The 22,171-nt window shown below is 41.3% G+C and overlaps 1 protein-coding gene across 5 annotated transcripts in view; it reads left to right on the forward strand.

Annotated features, from left to right (window-relative positions):
* ncam1a (neural cell adhesion molecule 1a) overlaps positions 1–22,171 on the forward strand; it is a 235,815-nt gene that overhangs the window by 172,819 nt on the left and 40,825 nt on the right. For all 5 annotated transcript variants that reach the window (XM_066646121.1, XM_066646123.1, XM_066646122.1 and 2 more), the window contains exons 9-13: positions 5,291–5,441; positions 9,694–9,878; positions 11,481–11,577; positions 12,604–12,771; positions 17,337–17,462. In XM_066646121.1, the coding sequence (XP_066502218.1) occupies positions 5,291–5,441; positions 9,694–9,878; positions 11,481–11,577; positions 12,604–12,771; positions 17,337–17,462 (727 nt within the window). The remainder of the gene's footprint in view (positions 1–5,290; positions 5,442–9,693; positions 9,879–11,480; positions 11,578–12,603; positions 12,772–17,336; positions 17,463–22,171) is intronic.

Below are 22,171 nucleotides of genomic sequence, written 5' to 3' on the forward strand. Positions count from 1 at the left end.
GTGGATGCATTATGAAGTGTGCTTCGGGGGTACCGCTGGAGGACCATCAGCCCTACTTTGTACTCCAAAGTTGTTTATGGTGTTATGCAGACAGTCAAGGAATCCAGAGCCAACAGCAACAAAACCGGCAAACTGCTCCAAACTTTGTGACCCTCCACCATGTTTTTTTCATGAGAAACCATAAGGTCCTGCTTTTTGTAGGTTTTTGTTTTAGCAGTGGGGTCATCCTGAATCTCCTACCATTGTGTACTGTTTAATTCAGAAGGCAGCACATAGTGCGAGTCACAATTAGTCTGGAAGTTGTGCATAGTGCACACAGGAACATTAAGATTTCTGGAGAGACTTGTACCTGTTTTTTTTGTACATACATTTCCTCAATTTTGGTTCTCATATGCTCCAAAATTTCTCTGCTTTTTCTTTTCTCTAAGCTAATTGAAGTACTCACACAGAAAGATTTGAGTTAATTGTTCTCCATTTAAATTGGTTGCAGGTGTGATTTCTATTGTGCCGGTACTAGTTGCTTGCCAGAGGTGAGTCTGAATTCAAAGCAAAGGAGCATCACAGGACTGAAATCCAGTAATTTCTTATCATTTTGTCCATTTCTGGAATATTTTCAGCTTTTGTAATGCAAACTCCATTTACTCCACAACAAAAACATGAGGATACCAAAGCTGTTGTAGTTGCAGCACTGTTTTGGGAGAAGTGGTGCATTTTGGCTGATACAGTTGTGGACACACCTTCAATTTTTCTTTTTTTTTTTTTCAAATGAATTTAAGGTGCATTCATTCTGGACAGAGACATTTAGTGTCAGCCAGCTTGTATAATCTCCCCAGAAAAAAAAACATGTAATTAAAGGGATGCTGTGGAGAAGCTGCACATGAGATTAAGGCCATCATATCCAATGCCAGTTGTTGGCGGATTAAAGCAGTGGAATTGCTGTCTCTGGAGTGAGGTAGCTCCCTCCAGGACCTTTGGGATGAGTCAGAGTGGTGTTTGTAATCCAGACCTAGTCATCCAACATTAGTTCCTCTTTCACAATGCCATTCCCCAAGAGCAGGAGGAACACATGCTAATATACTGTATTCAGAAAAAATATTCAATGGCCACAAATGTTTGTGCTATTTATCTCCAAACATTTTGAGTGACACTATTTTCCCTTGTCCATAATTCATTTAAACCATTACTAGCATGAGTGTTGATGCAGCCTGAATTGTTGCTTCTGGCTGCAGGGACTTGAGTGTTTTTTTATCTTGCACTGATATTCAGAGATGATTTTGGATGTTATATTCATGACGATCTGATCTTGAGGGACTGTTCTTTACTGTCAACCTTAGGATGAAGTGTCATACACATTGCTAGGCCCATCATGTGTGATCTATTCCTCCATTGAGATGAGTTTGCCATTTTTGTTTAGTATCTAAGCATGAGTAAACCCAGCAGTCCTCTTCATCGAGGGGAAGAAAATAGCAGAAATTGAAGTTTTTGTCCTTAGCGGAGTGATCCTTTTCAGCCGTGTGAAGACCTTGAGAATGAGCTCTGTTTTATTCCCTTCTTCAGTTCTCTGGCTGGCTGCTCTTTCATGAGAAAGTGGCTGGGCAAAATGAGGCTTTCTGCATTCTCTATTAGAGCAGATAGAACGCACACAGGAGCATGATTGCATTACGTCGCCTTGCTGCAAGCTTCTTTTTCTGCAGAGACACTCACTGTCTCTTGCTTTCCTTCTCACTACTGCTCTCTCGCTCTCTCTCTCTCTCTGTCTGTTTCCAGTTTTCTGCAAAATTTGACAACAGTTGAGAGCGCAGAGGCACAAAGTGAATCGCTGGCTCTATTCAAGGTTAAACTGATTGCTCACAGTAACATCTCAGGCAGTGCACACTGAGAGCTCTTCTTCTGCGTGTGATGTTCTCAGCAGCTCTGAACTCAGCACAGAAATGTAATAAGATAGGCACTGCACATCCAGCTTACTGTCCTTTACTATGCAAAGAGGAGGGGGCACGGTCGACAGCACTGCATACTAACAAGTTTCTGAACGTGAGGCACAAACCCGATGAAATTTACAGCCCTAAACCCCCAACCCCCCCACACACATCCATTCCAAGAACGTGCTTAAGCCACTGCACCTTAAATCAAGTTTGGGAATTGATTGAATTTCCGAGCTCCATTCTCGGCTTCCCGCTTCCACAGTCAAATTTCTCACTGACCATTGAACAGGCACTTTATAAATGAAGTGCCTGTGTGAATTTCAGAAATTTCTTATTTCATCTTTGACTTGTGCCTCTGCTCCCAAAGACCAGGCTATGCCTTTGATCAAAGGGAAAGGGTAGTGCAGATGATTCACACTGGCTTGTCACTTTACTTACACAATGAATAATTAAAATGCTGTTTTAGAACTTTCGGGAAGGAGCAAAAATGTAGGTTGAAGGAGCAAGGCATCGGAGTCACTCGGAGGACTCACGTATTTCCTGCTCTCCACCTCCCCACAGTGCACAGTGTTATTTTATTCTGTTTAAACATTGCCTGGTGAAGCAGGCATGTATTAACACTGCTGAAATGAAGCACAGAGGAAATAAACCTGGAGCACATGAAGGTCTCTAATGAGATCCATTTCAGCTCACATCAGCCCATGGGTTTTTGTTTTTTTTTATAAAAAATATAATTTTTTTCACAACAAACGTCACATATTTGATGAAGGAGAGCAGGGAGGCACGTGATGAGCGTGGCCGATGGCTTCATCAAGGACGCAGAGGAGCAACTCATGTTTATTAGTTGAGTAATAGGGTGTCAGCTGGCATGACTAATAAATCTATTAAAACATGTCATGGAAGAGGCTGCGGCGTCTGATTAGCTTAGGTCACGTTGTGCAAGTCAGATGTGCTCAGCCAATTAATTTCCATGTATATATGATGATCTGAGAGTGCACAACTCATCTGCAAATTTCCTCCCCAATCTGCTGAAAATGAAGATGTTGAATGTGAGAGATCTGGTTTGTGTAATGCCACTCTGCAGCTGAAATATACAGGGTGTCTCAAAGGTACAGAAACAAGAAGGAAGCTGTGAAGGTGAACCATGGGCTACTAGGTATGGCCTTTCCCACACAGCTTGTGTCTAAAATTGGACCACTGTGTAGTCTGCTTACATTTCAGTTTCGCTTTTGCTTTGGGAAGCATTTAGCGGTAATTTTTTCTCCGCATTTTACACAATCCGTGCAGTGAAACCCACATACACACACACTAGTAAACACTAGGGGGCAGTGAGCACACATGCCCCAAGCGGTGGCAGCCCTATCCACGGCACCCAGGCATCAATTGAGTGTTAGGTGCCTTGCTCAAGGACACTTCAGTCATGACCTACCTGCTCTGGAGATCGAACTGGCAACCTTCCGGGTACAAGCCCACTTCCCTAACCACCAGGCCGTGACTGCCCCCCCCATAACCCAGTTGTTATACTTGTTTTTTGAAGTCAGTTTAGATGTATTATGTATTAAGAAGCAAAGATTTGAGTGTAGAAGAAAACAGACAACAAGCACCTAAATTGACTGGCTTGTAATTCACTCAGTCACTCACTCAGATACATACTCACTCATTCACATGCTTGTTCATTCAAATACATACTCGCATAGTCCATAATTTATATACATATCCCACTAAAAACTTTTAGTAATGGCACCACACTGGGAAGTGATCCTCAGCCTACTCAGTCACATTTAAAGACTGCCCCACAAGGGAGTGCTGTTGTGCTTTGTATTAATGACACATTAGCTGTGTCAGAAATTGTAATGTTGCAGTATTTTGTGGTTCCGCCATTTTATAGTAGTGTCTTGAAAATATACTGGACAATTTCAATGCACTTAAACATTCCTGCAGTGCACCTTAAAACATAGTGTACAGCCCATGGACAATAGTCAATAGCTGATGCCCATAATCCACTGCACAGTTTAGTTAAACCTGCACGAGGTAGTGTTGGAAATCATTTACCACCCTCCTGAATTCAGTTCACTGTAATAGTACACAGAGAACCATTTTGGACACAGGGTTTGTGTCCTTGTTAAAAGACTAGCATTTAGCCAGTAGCAGTTAGTATTTGAGAACCAGTTTGGAAACGGGTATACAGTATTTCAGCCCAAAATATAAGCTATCTTTTCTTTGGAAGCTACTTCAGAAGCTGGGGAATGTCCAGCCAGCATGTATTTTTCTGCAGCGATTGGTTTTCTTTCCTAATCTAGCAGTGAAGCCAGCAGTGATCAGTCGCGAAGATGTGTGATTTCTTGGATTTTGGAAGCTAGTCTGACAGTAATTACCACAGATGCTCTGGCACTCTCCACTGAACTGGAGTTTGAGGTTCATGAGGGAAGCACTAGGCCTCGGAGTGACTTATTCACTCTTTTGCCCTTCGCCTCTCGCTAAAACATGCTCTCTTCTCGCCTATAGCCTCCATCTGCACCGCTTCCCTCCTCAGATAATAGTCTGCAGCAGGGAGACCGCTGCCTCCTCTCCATGGCAACACAGTTGGAACAGGCTTAGATTGCAAATTTGGAGCGGATCTCCATTACCGTACAGTAAAGGGAAGGAAATACTGCTCAGCCTGTGGTCATAGGCATTTAGGGAGTCTTAGTGACAAGAACTGTTCGCTTGTGTGAGGAGGTACAGGATGCTTGAGTGTACGCCTGTGTTTGTGCTCTCCACGTACTGAACAAATTGGCACAGATCTGCAGGCGTACATGGTGTGTGGATTTGTGTGTGTGAGGCAGATTCTGAGTGTGTAAGCGGGCCACCCCAGCTGTGCAGTTCAAAGAGGCTCAAAGTGTATCCTACTGTGTTGTCCACTTCATTATTGATTCCTGTCTGTCAGCCTTGCAGAATACCCCCCTAGAGTTCCATAGAGGAGCTCTGAAATACTGCCCCACTCCTCTACAGCCCCACAGCTGTGTAGTAACATTTGTCGCCTAACAAACCTAACTTATTTCTCTTCATGCCTGGAAAAAGGCATGGGGGGAAAAGGAAATAATTCTTAATTGGAATAAAAGTTAAGAGAACTGATTTTTCCAGGATGAAAGAATATATACACATCATACACACGCATATGGAAGATACTCTCATTATCAGACACACCAGCTTGCATTACACTATGCACACTGCATTGACATTCTGTCCATATGGAAACAATGTGCATGTCTGACTCACATATATCATTGCATTGCTGTTTTCCAGAACCATATGGCAAGGCAGTGAAATTCCAGTTGATTTTTTTTTTTTATGGCCACTTACTCTTCCTCTTCTCTTTCCTCCTACAGAGTCTGGATGGCAATGTGGTGGTCCGCAGCGATGCACGTGTGTCCTCCCTCACTCTGAAGTATGTCCAGTTCACAGATGCCGGCCAGTACCTCTGCACTGCCCGCAACTCCATCGGTCAGGACATCCAGAGCATGTACCTGGAAGTACGCTGTAAGAGACCTCCCTATTCCTTTTTATGTGTTCCTGCACTTCACTTTCATCTTTCATTTACATTTCCAGTTTTCTCCTTACCCTCAGCCAAGTAGTCATTCAGCCGTGTCTGAATTTCCTGAAGTATAAGACTTACATAGCTGCAGAAGCTTATACTTATTTAATAAGTATTGTGCAAAATGGCTAAAATATCACAAACCATGCTGAGTTGTTCTAATGCTTGTTAACTATTAAAGTAGCCATAGCTACACAGAAAATACAGTTATTCTGCTATTCACAATTAGGAATGTTATATAATATATGCCTTGTATATCCCAAAAAAATCTACTTTAAAAGAGAAGGATAACGAATTTTTTATTTTGAAAAGGAAGTTAATATTCATTGATTCATTGTCTGTAACCGCGTATCCAATTCATGGTCGCGGTAGGTCGGAGCCTAACCCGAATCATTGTAAGTATGTTTTTTAAACTGAACATTCACTGGATTAGGAACACCTGGAAGGTGATGAAGTGCTCTCCGTATAATGGTTACATCACCGTCGGCTCTCATAAAAGGTATTGACCTCTCCACTGCACAGCAGAAACAACATTTACCAGCTATGGTTAAACAGAGCAACTTGAGTGACTTTGACCATGGACAGGTAGTTGGAGCCCAGAGGTTTGGTGCCATTGTTTCAGCAACAGCTGCACTGGTGGACTGTTCCTATACCAATATATCATGGGTGTACCAAAAGTGGAGGAACAATCAACAAACATCCAGGCAAAGGCCACGCAGTGTCTCAACTGGAATCGCAGCAATGATGTGCCACAATGGAGCAGCTCACGCACATCTCCTGGCTGCAGTGTTGGAGTGCTACAGGCCAGTGGGAGTGTGTGATGGTCTGGGGAGCATTGGCTTGGTATTGCCTTGCACTCATAAATATAAAAGTGCTACACATGTTGCTTTGAAAGAAGAACAGAAGAACTAGTAATAATACATTTGTGTTAGCAAAAATGTTTTTTATGGAACCAAATGTGGTTCTTATATAGCATTGTTCAAATAACCTTTTGTAGCAACTTTATGAGTGTAGAACTGTTAGTCATCCTACCACAATCCTTGATTTGTAAATGCTACAGAGCCTGTTAGCTGACCATCTGAACCCATATCTTCAGGAGATATTTCCCAACACCAGTTTTTTTTGGGGGGTGATTCCCAGCAGAACAATGCCCTGTGTCATTAGTCACTGATCATTTAGGCATGGTTGGAAGAACATGACCATGAATTCTCCACACTGACTTGGCTCCCAAACTCGCCTGACTGTAACCCTATTGAACACAATATGTGGAACAGGATTTGTTATCAAAAATGTTCATCAACTGATGGAGTTGCTGCAGCGGGCGTGGGTCGAATATTTTCGACCCAAAATAATTAATCAAAATATTTTTTCTAATCCAGTGATTGTTCAGTGTAAAATACAGAGATACAATGACAATATACCTTCGCATAAACAGAATTTATATCATGCATAGTCACAGCTTGTTATGTATTCAGTCAACTAGACACATTCCAGAAACTCAATTATTGACTAATCGACTACCTTTGGGATAAGGGGAAAGTAAATTGTAAATTTGATCTTTTGTCCAAACTTTACTATAAATAATTGATCAGCCCATGACCATTTGGGTTTCATAATGGATTTGAGCTTCAAATGTTAAAGCTCAGTGAGCAAACAAATTGATTTATTGATTTGTTCAGTGACCTTTACTTTTATAATAAGACATATAAGCAGTGCTATTATTTGTCCCAGAACATGAGGCTTTATAAACTTTTTTCCAATAAAAAAGCATGTATCTCCTAAAACAGTAACTTTACAGGAGAAGGAAGAAACCTTCTTATTTTTCAATGGAAATCCATGTAAAAATTATAAGCCACAAATCGGGAAGGACAGCTGTTATGTTCCAAATGCGTAGTAAAAAAAAAAAAAATATATATATATATATATTTACTGTATCTAAGCACAGACAGTAGCTATTAGAATGAGGAGGAAAACACTCTCACGCATTACAGACATGAGCCCGTGCAGAACGAATCTGACACACCTCTGAATGCCAGTGAAAACTCATTTGTGAGTGGTAAAGCAAACATTTTTCCATTTATCAAATAACATTTTCTGCAGCAGATGCATGCAGGCACCATTACCATCTGAAAGATTTAGAGGAAAGTTAGAGTGAAATCAGTTTAAATCTCATTTCGCACTCCCAAGCAGGTTCCTAGAATTGGAAAAGCATAGGAGAAAGTCTGATGTGTAATGAAAGACTAATTGGATTAATTTCCCTTGCCTGAAAAACAAGTAATCTGCTCCAGTTCTGAGATAGCATCACAATGCACGATTGATAAATACTGTGTGTGACTGCAGTTCGCCGCACTCTGACTTGGTTATAATCAGGTTCTTGCTTGACTGCGTGGAGTGTTTCGTGGTAATTAGTGATAAGAGAAAGGTGCTTTGTCTGCAGCTGATGAACCCAAATGAATTCATGCCATCACGCAGCCATCAGTTGTGCGTTCAAGGCCCAACACAAGGCTACTGCATCAAGGGCTGCCATACTAGAAAAATGAGTCTTTGAAGCAGTCTACTAAAACTTAACATTGTGTCAATGTCTGAGAATTGGAACAGAGATCCCTGGTTTTTGATCCCCAGTGATGCCTCAGTCATTTGTAGCCAATTCCCTTGCTCTCAGTGGGTGAGTAGGATGTTATGTTACCTCATATATGTTAGCCTGGGCATCTGTTAGTTAATATAACAGCATTGGGCAGTTAGCATTCTCCTCCAAGTGTGTTGAGCTGCCCTGTGGTTTTGTGTTAGCTCCAGCTGGAAAAGTATCAGTGGATGGTTTCATGTCTTAGAAGCAGCATATGCAGGTTTTACCCTCCGGGTGTGGTAGCATCTGATGATTACGGGGAGTCCTAGCTAAGGGTTGGAGTTGGCAGTGACTCAATTAGGAAAAATAAATAAATAAATACATAAATTAATTAAAAATGTAAAAAAAATGCGTCCTTTTAATATATTCTGATGGTGTGTCATTTACTGTCTTGAAAACTGTCAAGACAATATGCTTATGCTAATGCTAGATGCATGTTAATTCATTCATTCACCTTCTGTAACACTCCTTAAGGCTCATGAATCAGGTGATTTTGGGGGTTTTTTTTGGATCCTGCCCACAGAATTCTTAATAGAATCAGTCTTTATGTAGCCATAAACTTGACTCGCCTAACCTGTCATATCCCAGCTGTGAAACTTTGCCACTTCATACATCATCATACAGTACATGTCCTCAGCATCATAAAGCCTTCACTTTGAGTGTGCGATTGTTCTAGCTGCCGCTGTGATGATAAGGGTTTTTTTTTTTCTTCCTAAAGAGAGATATTTTGGATTTTGCTTGTGTTATCTGCACGGTGTTGCCGCCTGTGGTCCTGAGAGGAGCTCACAGATGGCGATAAGATTGTACGGGGACTGTGCCTTATCACTGCTGCACCACGGGAGAAGTGCTGACTCTACTGTGTCTATCAGTCTAATAGTGGAAAGTTCAATTACCCAGGGGGTGCAACAGGGTGGCAACAGAACCCCTGTGAACGCTTCTTCTACGAGCCCCCATGCTCCCTACGCCCAGCCATGCAGCCAAGAATATTGCAAGAGACAACAGGCTATTGTTTGGTAGTCCCTGATGTTAGAGGCTGTAATGGCCGGACCGACAGCTCCAGGACTTTTTTGACTCTTAAAAGACTATGACCATGCTCTGAGCTTAATCGTTGCTCAAAAGTTTCAGGGACACTTACTTTTCCTTTGATTCCACTGTGACCTGACTTTTCTGGTAAAGTTTCAATGCCTTGGTAGCTTTTTATCATTCATTTGCATTTTATCATTTGGCTTCACAGCCATTGTTTTGGACATGTGAAAACATAACAAAGCTGAATGAACATTCATAGATATTTATTTTATGTTCGCCGCAAATTCATCACATCCACTTTGTCTTTTATTAATGTAAATTTTTAGTGCAAAAATAATTCCAGTATTTTTCAAACAAACAAACAAAAAAATCTAAACAGAAATTGTTCATATTTTTTTTTTATTTTCATTTGTTTTCGGGAATTAAAATAAACAAATTGTGTAATTTGAGGGTTGTCTTAGTGTTGAAAAATTTTGAAGATCATTGCATGTCACAAGCTGTATTTGTAAATCGTTGATTGATCCATGCTACATTGGTGTTTATTACAGATGCCCCAAAGATCCAGGGGGCGGTGACAGTGTTCACATGGGAAGGGAACGCTGCTAACATCTCCTGTGAGGTTCTAGCTCACCCCGGTGCCTCTGTGCTATGGTTCCGTGAAGGCCAGCAGCTGCCTGGTGTGAACACCACCAACATCAAAATTTACAACACTCCTGCAGTCAGCTATCTTGAGGTACCCCCACCAGCTCTCCACCTACTGTCTCTCTCTCTCTCTCTCTCTCTCTCTCTCTCTCTCTCTCTCTCTCTCTCTCACACACACAAACACACACAGTCAGATCAAACTACCCATGCCTGCTGTGACAAGCTGGACATTAATAAATGCCATTACCTGCTATTTTCACCTGTCTCCCTCCATCAATCACCGCTCCATATAAGCTGCAATTCTGTGTTCATATAGGTTTTGTCATTACAGTGTGTACAATGATTGGTAGTCCTCAGCCATAAGTTCACAGAACCCTGAATTGTCCATTTCCCTGTAAAATAGAGCCAGGCATATGCATCTGTCAAAACCTTTATTAGCCTTGGAGCTCAGGCAGTTGGAGTGTAATAACTGGTTTTTATTGTAGTGCACTCTATCAACTTAATGATACTGCTGAATAATACATGTAATTTTGTTTCCTCAATTGCATGATTTTCCTCATTGTTTTGTTTTCCCTCATAGCCGACCTATTACATTAATTACACTAATTAAACTGCTTTCTGAATAATGACGCATTGTACTTGGGCCGCATAAAACGCACTGTCACCGGCCTCTCGCAGTGCACAGATCCCAAAGTAAATCACTGGCACACACATACAATAAAACAAAGATAAGGCATTTTAGCCATGCTGTTCTTTCTGAAGGGCCTTTAAGAGCGCATGCTCATAGATTGATGGTGATGCAGCAGGGCAGCTTGGAGAGAGAGTGTGTGAATGAGCAGGATGTTGCTGGGATTTCAGGCCATTCTGTAGAGATCACAATGTTCTCTGTGACACTGTGACACTATCGGTGGCACATTTTCCCAGGCCACTGAGGCTAATGGTGCCACAGCTTTCTCTCTTGCGCGCTCTCTCCCTCTCCCTCTTTCTCTCTCTCTCTTGCTCTCTCTGCACTCTTTTCTGTTTCCCTCTGTCCCTTCTCCTAACCCTTTATCCCACTCTCTCACCCTGTTTCCCATTTTTCTTTCTCTCTTTTCATCTCACACTACATCCTCTTTTCAGTTCATTTCAAGATTTTTTTGTTGGAAAATAATGCTATATTTGTATTTCCAGAGCATGCCTTGAACAATACTTGCCTCTATCACCTCTCTCTCTCTCTCTCTCTCTCTCTCTCTCTCTTTCTCTCTCTCTCTCTCTCTCTCTCTCTCTTTCTCTCTCTCTCTCTGTCTCTCTCTCTCTCTCTCTCTCTCTCTCTTTCTGCCTTCCTCCATCCATCTTTCTCTCTTAGTCTTCTATTCTCCCCGACCCTTGTCTTCCTATGTTTGATGTTCTCTGTTTTCCTCTCTCCTGCCCCTGTTTATCCACATCTCTCTCTCTCTCTCTCTCTCTCTCTCTCTCTCTCTCTCTCTCTCTCTCTCTGTTTCCCTCCCTCCCTCTCTCTGTGTCACTCAATAATTATCGAGCAAGATGACTGCCAGGGGTGAGGAATAAAAGGCTGATGCCATTGCCATGGCGATGAGCTTCCCAGAACCCATCCACCCGAAAAGGAGAATGTCTGTATCATGCTAGGTCAGACCACGCAGGGATGTCATGAAACTCCGCCCACTTTTCTTTTTCCTTTTTTTCCCCTTTGTAGGTCACTCCAGAGTCCCAGAGTGACTTTGGCAGCTATAACTGCACAGCCACCAACTTAATCGGCACAGAGTCCAAGGAATTCCTTTTGATCCAAGCAGGTCAGTATATATCCTCATTGGGAGATTAAAATGTAAAGTGTATGATTAGAGAAATCAAAGGTACATTGCATATTCACACCTTGAAACCTGCCTGTCTCCCAGCCTTGGATGTTGGGGCAGTTTCAGATTCAGTTACGATGTAAACCTGAAAGCTAAAGCTTTCATTAGTTTTGCATACAGTTTTTTTTTTTTTTTTTTTTTACTCAGTAAGTAGCTTAATGTCCTAAAACCAACTCTAAATCCTTCCAGTGCTAATTTGCAAACCACAAGGCGTTGGAGAAGGTAAATTATCCTCAGACAGAGGTGTTGTAGCCTCAGGATTAGAGTGTGCACTTGTAGTTTTTTGGGTTGAGGCTCTGGGGTAATAAACGCAGCAGGGATATAATTTCCAGGCTGCAGAGCAGACAGTTCGAGATGCTGCCAGCCTCTGATATTTTTGGTGCACTATAAAGTGGGGCAGTGAGCTGGTGTGGGTGGCTCAGAAAAATGATTATTTAGGCTCTGCGTGATGGACGGTGTAGGAGTGACGCCCTTCTTCATCTTCAGAGGCTTTTAAGCCTCCGTTCATCAGCAATGCCTATTTGCCCAATCAGCACTTGAGAGGGGTGTGGGGGGGGGGGGGGCAGTCTCCTTTTATTATGCAGCAGAGTTGCTCTCAAGTTTCTCTAAAAGCAAGTTTTATTTGAGAATGTGTTCGGTGCTGCTGGAAGTGGTTTGTCCTTAAGGATTCACACAGTAAACTACAGCTTGTTGTGAGTCAGCAATTTACTCCTCCTCAAGTTTACTTTATAGCTTTGTCTTGGTGACAAAAGGCCACACTTTTTCTTGCAGACATTCTGCTGTAGAATACAGAAAAACGTCAGCTTTTCATATGTAGGAATGGTACTGATGTTAAAGTGTGTGTGGGGTATAGTTTTGCAGCTGTCAGAAATGCTGTGTGTATGAATTTTGTTTAACAGGAAGCCTACTGAAGTACTGTATTGTTTTGCATGTGTGTGTGTGTGTGTGTGATTTTGTGTTCTGTAGAGGTGCCGTCGGCTCCCTCTATTGAGCGAGTGACCCCTTACCCCAGCACTGCCCAGGTGGAGTTTGATGAGCCGGACTCCAGTGGAGGAGTTCCCATCCTCAAGTACAAGGCAGAATGGAGGATGGCCGGCCAAGACTGGATTAGCAAGGAGTACGAAGTAGCGGATGGTGAGAGTCCAGTACTGTTGTATACACACTGTAAAGATATAAGGAACACTAATATTATTTTTACTTTCAAATTACACCTTCAAAATCATTGTGATACTCCACAGACTTGAAATATAGAGAATAGAGCCTCTGTCATTACTAATGTGGGATCAGCACTGCAGAAGCTGAACTATGTAACTTTATGTAACATCCACCGTCAGTGCCTCTAAAATAGTTGAATGTACTCATCATAAGGCAGGATGCCTACAAACATTTGGACATGTAGTGTATACACAAAGATACATTTAACGTATAATTGCACATCTCCAGCACTAAGTGGGACATTTCCTCTTTATGTTTGTGCACTCTACTGCCAGTGTGACTCTTTTATTATTCCAAATACACATTTTTCCCTCATATTGATCAAAATGTCTTAAGTGGATATTTATAAACGCCTCACAACAACAGTAGCTGCTGATGCCGTGATAACAGCACAGAGTAGACAAAAACAAAGCCCTTTCTGCTGAGCGTTCCATTGGCCCCACCCTGACGGGAAGATTGACAGGTGGGAAAGTGTATGGAATTGAAATTGCAGTGTGCTTGTTTTGCATTTTTAAGCATTTTAACACACACCAAGCGTGGTAGGGGGTGATAACGTTATTGCAGAGAGACACTGTTTCATATTTAATATTTGAATTTTGCCACCTGTGTATCATGGTGGAGATTTTTAAATGTACATTTCAAACACATAGTCAAATGTGCAAATGCATATTAGTGAATAATGTTTTAATTATCATTTTGACACAACTGTTGCATCGTCACATGGAACATATTAATTCAAACTGTGAAATAGATTTTCATTTAAATTAAGATTTAAATAAGATATTTTATTGGTAGTATCAGTTTTAGAACTACGTTGTCATTTCCATTTTCATTTTCATTCATTATCTGTAACCACTTATCCAGTTCAGGGTCGCGGTGGGTCCAGAGCCTACCTGGAATCATTGGGCACAAGGCAGGAATACACCCTGGAGGGGGCGCCAGTCCTTCACAGGGCAACACACACACACACACACATACATTCACTCACACACTCACACCTACGGACAATTTTGAGTCGCCAATCCACCTACCAACGTGTGTTTTTGGACTGTGGGAGGAAACCGGAGCAACCCAGAACACACCAACTCCTCACAGACAGTCACCCAGAGCGGGAATCGAACCCACAACCTCCAGGCCCCTGGAGCTGTGTGACTGCGACACTACCTGCTGCGTCACCGTGCCGCCCCATTTTCATTGAAATCATGTTAGATTTTGAAAGGCCTACTAGACCGGACAAAAATATATGTATCTTCCTTAACCTGTTTTAGCTTTGTATTTTCTACTTTTTCTGTTAGTTTATTTATGTATTTATTTATTTAATAATTTTTTTAACAGAGGCATGTACTTTTAATCCTAAAAATTTGCAAGCACACCCCCCCCCCAACCACACACACACTCACACAAAAACCACACAAATCCTGGCAGGAGGAATGGAAAACAAATAATGGCCTATTCTAGAAGGCGTGCACATCTTTTTACACTCTCCAAAATGCTCAGTTTAAAATGTAATCATTTTGTGTTCCTGGTTTGAATGCCTTTGCTCATTATCCCTGACCTGGAATGGCCATGAAGAGCGCAAACTGACCTCCGATACTGAAAACAGTATCTGCCCTTAATGAGTCATTGTCATCATGACCAAGCACAAACACTGCCCACAGACTCTTGCTATTTCAGGTGGTTGAAACCCAACCTTTTTTTGCTGCCAGGTTTAAAAAAAGAGACGGGGTCTGCTCTTTTACCAAAGCCATTTCTGGCAGGCGTGAAATGTAATGCAAAGTCTACCGAAAATAGAGCGCACAATTGAGGGGAAAGGGATAGGGTTCACTTGAATGCTAAGTAAGAGTGCTCAGAGCTGTTGTCAGAGGCTGAAATGTGCTGTGTTTGTCTGTGGGCGCTGTCTTGCTTCTCTCGGGGGTGTGTGCGTGTGTGTGTGTGTGTGTGTGTGTGTGTGTGTGTGTCAGCCCACTTGCTGTTGACAGCCCGCTCTGTCAGCCAAGCCTCTGTGGGACATTCATCAGAACAAGCTTCAGACACACACACACACACACGCACACTTACATACACAGAAGCACATTTCTTCAGCAGCAAATTCCCATACATGCGCCTAGGCCTTCTGTCCTTCAGTCCCCATGGCTCTGGATGGAGTGTGGAGGAATGTGGCTGTGGGCACGCAGACCACGCAGCAACACTAGACTCATCACAGCCTCCAAAGTGTGGAAACCCAATAACGACAGCAATGACTTCTCCTGGCTTTGTCCGTGCTGTTGTTTTGTGATAATCAACAAATCTGTTTTCTAAGAAGCCAAACATAGCAAACCAGCTGATGAAGAATGCCCTGTATTTCTGTTTTCTGGCCATATACCCTTTACTCTTAAGGACCCATTGACTTGCCATCCTTGTGCTCATAACATACAAGAAATGCAATAGTCCGGCTTTTTCACACTTAGGGGTACTCACACTTGGCAATCTATACTGGGCACGTTTGACTCCCAAATTCTTGTTTGTTGAGGGTGAATGCTCCATACCATGCCCGGTTCTGACTGAAGAGGGGAAGAATGTTCAGTTGGATTCTGCCATGGTACACGTCAGTGTGAACGCGAATCATGCCCGCGCACGGAATGTGAATGTGATCTCAATGCTCAGTGTATACACAGATAGCAACAAAGGGATCACTCTGGCCTACTCATAGATATACATACAAGGTCTACTGCTGAGGTGCAGGTCTAGTTAGAAATGTTTCCTGAGATATTTAGTCAAATTTGTGGCTGTTTGAGTCTGTAAAAATAATTTTATATGGGCTGTACTACTAAAGGAAAATGATTTGGTTACAAAACATCAGATGTACAATGAACCATGTTGTTATGTAAGAAAAGAAAGGAGCCTGTAACAGCAGAAGTACCACCTCAAGCAGAAGCACCTGGTTATGGATGAGGAAAATCAAAAATGCCGTTAGAAGAGTGCAATGTGTTCTAACCCAAGCAGATAAACTCCAATGACTTTACGTTTTACTTACATTTGTAGTAAAATAACTAAAACTAAAAGTAAAACCAAAGTGCTAATAATTGAACCCATTTAATATGATTAATATATATTAAATACAGTGAAGCCTTGACTTATGAGTGAATCAACTTTTCCAAAAAAAATTTCGGAGATACTAGCTTTGTATCGCTGTTTTTTGTAGCATTGTAGCATTAAGCGTGTAGCGAGTAAGTTAAGTTAAGCGATAGCGCATGAAAAGGAAAACTTCCCCAACCTCCACTGCCAATCACCTCCACCTCCTACAGCATCTTTGTCTAATCTTTAAAGTAAATACACTTAATAGAGGCAGTTTAATCTTTACATTCTGTTTTATAATGTATTTTTTATACATTATTTGTTATTTATAAAGTAATTTTTTCTTATTTAAAAACTGGTGTGGTTTTTAGCATTTCTATTCATTTTGATGGGGAAATTTAATTTGATATATGAGCAAACTGTGTTACGAGCTCGGTCACAGAACGAATTAAACTCGTAAGTCAAGGTATTACTGTATAATTCATTCATTCATTATCTGTAACCGCTTATCCAGTTCAGGGTCGCGGTGGGTCCAGAGCCTACCTGGAATCATTGGGCGCAAGGCAGGAATACACCCTGGAGTGAGCGCCAGTCCTTCACAGGGCAACACAAACACACACACACACATTCACTCACACACACGGACACTTTTGAGTCGCCAATCCACCTACCAACGTGTGTTTTTGGTCTGTGGGAGGAAACCGGAGCACCCGGAGGAAACCCACGCGGACACAGGAAGAACACACCACACTCCTCACAGACAGTCACCCGGAGCGGGAATCAAACCCACAATCTCCAGGCCCCTGGAGCTGTGTGACTGCGACACTACCTGCTGCGCCACCGTGCCGCATGTGTTTATCAAAATACCCTGAAATATCATGATATTATTTTAAGGTCATTTCTAAGGTCAATTAACAACATGATACTGAATGTGAATGGATCATGTCGGTCTCATAATCCGTGTTTAAAAATAATAGTATCAATGCTGATAATGATTTATATGAGTTTAACTACTACTCGTTACTGCATAATAATCATTGTAATTAACAGCTGTGTAATGAATCTAGATTTGTAAGCCATATATTATATTGCCTATGAAACCTCATTGTACTTACTGGATCATAAGTTTCAGCAACTAATTAATATAAGTTAAGATGCTAAACCCCTGGGACATATTTCCTGGACAGGGATCGAACCAAGTCTTGGATTATGCTCCATTGTGTATAATGTGTATTCCAGCACTTTGCTGAATCCCTGTCCAGATTGGGTGCATTCTTCTGTTTATCACCCTAAGAACAATGTGACTTACACTTTAGATTTATAGTAGTTTAAGGGTTAAAGGCCACTTTCAATAAGTGCTTTCCATTATGTGTCTCAGTCAGAGTGTCGAGTCCATTATCAGATTTTCTTTTAAATATGCCATCCCACAGGTCTCAACCTCATCACCATTGTGGAGCTCAAGCCGGAGACCAAATACGAGGTCAAGTTGTCCGCCATCAACGGCAAGGGTGAAGGAGACAGCTGTCCCCCAGAGACTTTTAAAACACAGCCTGTCAGTAAGTACCACTCTGAGATTTTTTTCCTTCCTCTCTCTCTCTCTCTCTCTCTCTCTCTCTCTCTCTCTCTCTCTTCATTTTCTCTATATCTGTCTCTATACCACATGACCGTGGTCTCCCTCCTCCTCCCCCTACCCTCAGTTCAGCAGCAGGCCACTCAGTGCATCCCTGCCCGGCAGGATCTTACCCACGGCAGATGCAATACCCGTCCTATGCTTTTGTGTGTGTGTGTGTTTGAGTGTGTATGTGTATTTGTGTATGTGTGTTTGTGCTGGGAGTTAGGTAATGTCTTATTTTAGCTTCACACCTCACCAGTGCTCCCTGCTGTCCTTGGAGTGTGTAGCGTCTCTCCCTTCAGTTTCTACCAACATGTATGTGTGTGTGTGTGAGAGAGAGAGAGAGTGCAGTTCATAGTCAAGCATCCAAAGCTGTGTGCGCTGTCTTCTCAAGTGCAATTTATATTTTTGGGCATGTAAAATGTATACATTTCTGATCTGTTTATTTGTAAACTAAAGAATTATTCTAGCCATGCAAAGGCAGGGTAATTAAATGATTTAGAGCTTCATCGCTTAAAAATTAATATCCAGTCAGCCACAATATCCCGCTTATGATTATACTAGATATACTGCTGTATTAATTTTGTGTAAAGCTGCTACAGCAGCATGTTCAGCTGAAGCAAATTGATATCGAACCAGCATCTGATAAAAACCGTTTGACCGTTGTTTGCTGAGTGTTTGTATTTTTTCCTTCCACATTTTCTGCTAAAGGATCACTCCTTATACATTGTTTAAAGTTCTTTAATATTGAGCTTTTGGCAGAGCAGGCTTTTTTCCAAGCTGTAGGATAATTACTGAATGTAATAACAAAGGCTGCACTCTCACTGGGTTCTGCCTAGCAGCAGATTAGAAGAGTGTGTGTAGAAAGAGTGCAGAAGGAGACACAGTGGCTCTTTGCTAATTCACTTTCCTCTTAAACTAGTAGGAATTAAGTCACTTTGTAAAAATGCACCAAATTGCCTTTCTCTCCATGTTTTTATTAAAGACTTTTTCCACTGATACTATTCAGTTGATCCGTCTCTGAAATGCCTTCTAGTAAAAACCCAAAAAGAACAGCAACCTTTTTTTTAAAGCTGTGTAGTCTCTTGAAAGCCAGTTAACTAGAGGGAAGGATCCTAAACATCATGTACAGTGTGCAGAGTTAAGCCTTTTTTTTGTTTGTTTTCAAGATGACTTTGGAGCTGTAGTTTGTTAAATTACATATAAGTCATTCATTAGTCATGGGCAGGTCAAAGCTGCTTTTGATCTGTGAAACATATCACGCTTCCATCTGTGCTCTTCCACCCTCTGCTTCAGTAGCAGCCTCCCTTCACTCCCATTGTCCTGCTCTCATTTTGTTCTGTAGCTAATTGGGGCATTCAGCTGTGCCATTTTGGGTTACTTTATAACTTTGAACCAGAAATTACTGAAAAAAATCCATTGTGTTTCAAGATAAATGCATCACCTTCTCATCTAGTTGGACAATTTTTAAAGACCACAAATCTTGTTCACCCTAATTATATATTGTAACGAAGTCAGATTATGTGCATTGTTCATTTCAGATCCTTTGTGTTTTCTATACTGGATGTAGGTTTTGTCATGTAACCGGAATAATTTCATAAAGCTACATTGAGCATTAATGGCTTATACCTTCTTGCTTTGCTGTAATGTCAATAATTGTATTAGATATTTAATGTTAGATAAGATTGTAGATATTCTGAGAAATGTTTCAGTTAATTACATCACATGGTTTTAAGTTTGTCCAATCTAGAGTCTAAGAGTAGTTATGAAAGAATGGCAATGACCTTGTAACTATAAATGGCCAGTTGTAATCACCTCACCCCCTTTTATCTGGTTTTATTCATATTTGATTTCTGTTTCTGTTTTTACATTTCTCATCATGTTTTTATGTTTTCATCTTGATTTCTTGTTCCACTGGACGACTCAGGCTATACTTTCACAAGTAAGTGCTTTTCTCTCTCTCTCTCTCTCTCTCTCTCTCTCTCATATACATTTAGAATATCATGAAAAAGTTGATTTATTTCAGTAAGTCCATCCCAAAAGCGAAACTTGTATATTATACTCATTCATTACAAACAGACTGATATATTTCAAGTGTTTATTTCTTTTAATTTGATGATTTAATTTGATCTGAAAACTAATGAAAACCCCAAATTCAGTGTCTCAGAAAATTAGAACATTGTGAAAAGGTTAAATATTGAAGACACCTGGTGCAACACTCTAATCAGCTAATTAACTCAAAACACCTGCAAAGGCCTTTAAAGGGTCTCTCAGACTAGTTCTAGGCTACACAATCATGGGGAAGACTGCTGACTTGACTGTTGTCCAAAAGACAACATTAACACCTTACACAAGCAGGACAAGACACAAAAGGTCATTGCTAAAGAGGCTGGCTCTACACAGGGCTCTGTGTCCAAGCACATTAATAGAGAGGCGAAGGGAAGGAAAAGATGTGGTAGAAAAAAGTGTACAAGCAATAGGGATAATCATACCCTGGAGAGAACTGTGAAACTAAACCCATTCAAAAATGTGGGGGAGATTCACAAAGAATGGACTGCAGCTGGAGTCAGTTCTTCAAGAACCACCACGCACAGACGTATGCTAGACATGGGTTTCAGTTGTCGCGTTCCTTGTGTCAAGCCACTTTTGAACAAGAGACAGCATCAGAAGCATCTCAATTCTGGCAATACGCCAGATCCAACAATGCAGAAGAGCTGAAGGCCAGTATCAGAGTAACCTGGGCTCTCATAACACCTGAGCAGTACCACAGACTGATAGACTCCATGCCACACCACATTACTGCAGTAATTCAGGCAAAAGGAGCCCAACTAAGTACTGAGTGCTGTACATGCTCATACTTTTCAGTTGTCCAGCATTTCTAAAAAATCCTTTTTTTGTATTGGTCTTAAGTAATGTTCTAATTTTCTGAGATACTGAATTTGGGGTTTTAATTAGTTGTAAAATATTTGTTAAAAAATAAACACCTGAAATATATCAGTTTGTAATGAATGAGTATAATAAACAAGTTTAACTTTTTGTTTTAATCACTGAAATAAATAAACCTTTTCATGATATTCTAATTTTATGACCAGCACCTGTATTGTCTTATTATCCTTCTTTCCTTGTCTCCCTCTTTCTGTCTTCCTCCCTTCTTCTTTCTGGCTCTGACACCCGTTTATCTCTGTTTGTTTTGCCATTTGTTTCCATTTCTACCAGTTACTCTGCACATTTTCTGCCACATCCACCAGGAAGCTATTAGCCAAAGGTAGTGAAGCTTAGATGAGAAATTCAAATGAGGATTTAAAGTATTCCCACCTCATGCGGACTCATACACCTCACAGAAATTGGATTTGAAATATTCTGTTTTCCCACTGAATTAAGTGGCTGTTTGCTCATTTCCTTGAAGCACGAACAAGAAGCCACTGAGTGGAGCATTTGCATTAAAGACTTTCAGAGGGCTCATGCAGTATCTCGTGTCTCACATATTTTATTTATTTTTCCAGATGGAATTCCATTTTATTACTCTAACGTGGACAAAGGTTTGTTGTTATAGCGAGTTAGAGAGCATTAATAGCTGGAGTCAAGCTTATTCATGTGGTAGCTGTCCCTCAGTCCAGTGGTCACCAGCCTTCTGCTTGGAAAAGTTCCCTCTAAGGAGCCTGTTAATCTGTGTCTTCCCATTAGTATTAGATGAGGGCTAAAATGAAATTCTGCTGGATGGTAGATGTCCAGGAAGTGGATGGGTGACCACTGCCTTAGTCAGCTTAGTGCATATTTTCCCTCCTCCATCATGTCTCTGATAAAACCCTCAAATTACCAGCTTTCAGGAGAAGTCTAGTCATGGCTATTCCCAGCACTAATCCATAGCACGGATCTCGGTTATAAGCATTCGCTCCAGAGTAATTAATCTTCATTTTTATAGTGAACAAATACACTGTTTAGCATTTACATACCAGGGTTGCATCTTCATGAAGATGTTGCTAATTTGACTGACAGAAGAGACCTCATTTAGCCTTGTCAGTGACAGGGATCATTTTGAAGGAGGGAGCTTTCTCATGGTCATTATTCTGAAATAGAATGGACGCAGACAGGCATGGAGAGAGCCCATATCCTGTAATGATAGTGTAATGTGGTCATGCTCAGTGGAGATGGATGGCATTGTCTGCTCTTGTTGTGGAGGTATACTCGCGTGGATGTGAGAGGTGATTGGCGACACAATGATCCAAGCACTCCAAACACTCTCCAAACATTCATCAGATCTGGTATGACAGGACTGGAGCACACAGCAGCTCAGACAGTCATCACATTACAGCTAAAGAGACCCGCTGACAGTCTACTGTGAATTCACCTGCCAAACACCCGCTTTCAGTACATTTTGAGGGAACAGAAACAAAAGGAACAATAGACCAACCTGACTCTAGTACTGTTTCAACAGGTCGTCCCCACTCACCGTGACTGAGGGAGTGAGCAAATAAAGACTATCACTTGAGCTGCAGGAAGTTCACTTTAGGAGAACGTTCACTATAAGTTCTAATAGTCTGCTGTAGGTCTGTCACAATTAAGCTTGCTCACGCAATTAAAATCAATTCTCAAATAAAAATCAAATATCTGGTAGATATTTTGTCCTTAGACTTTGTAAATGCAGATTATAGA

Source organism: Hoplias malabaricus, chromosome 15, assembly GCF_029633855.1.
Source record: "Hoplias malabaricus isolate fHopMal1 chromosome 15, fHopMal1.hap1, whole genome shotgun sequence".
Classification (NCBI taxonomy): Eukaryota; Metazoa; Chordata; class Actinopteri; order Characiformes; family Erythrinidae; genus Hoplias; species Hoplias malabaricus.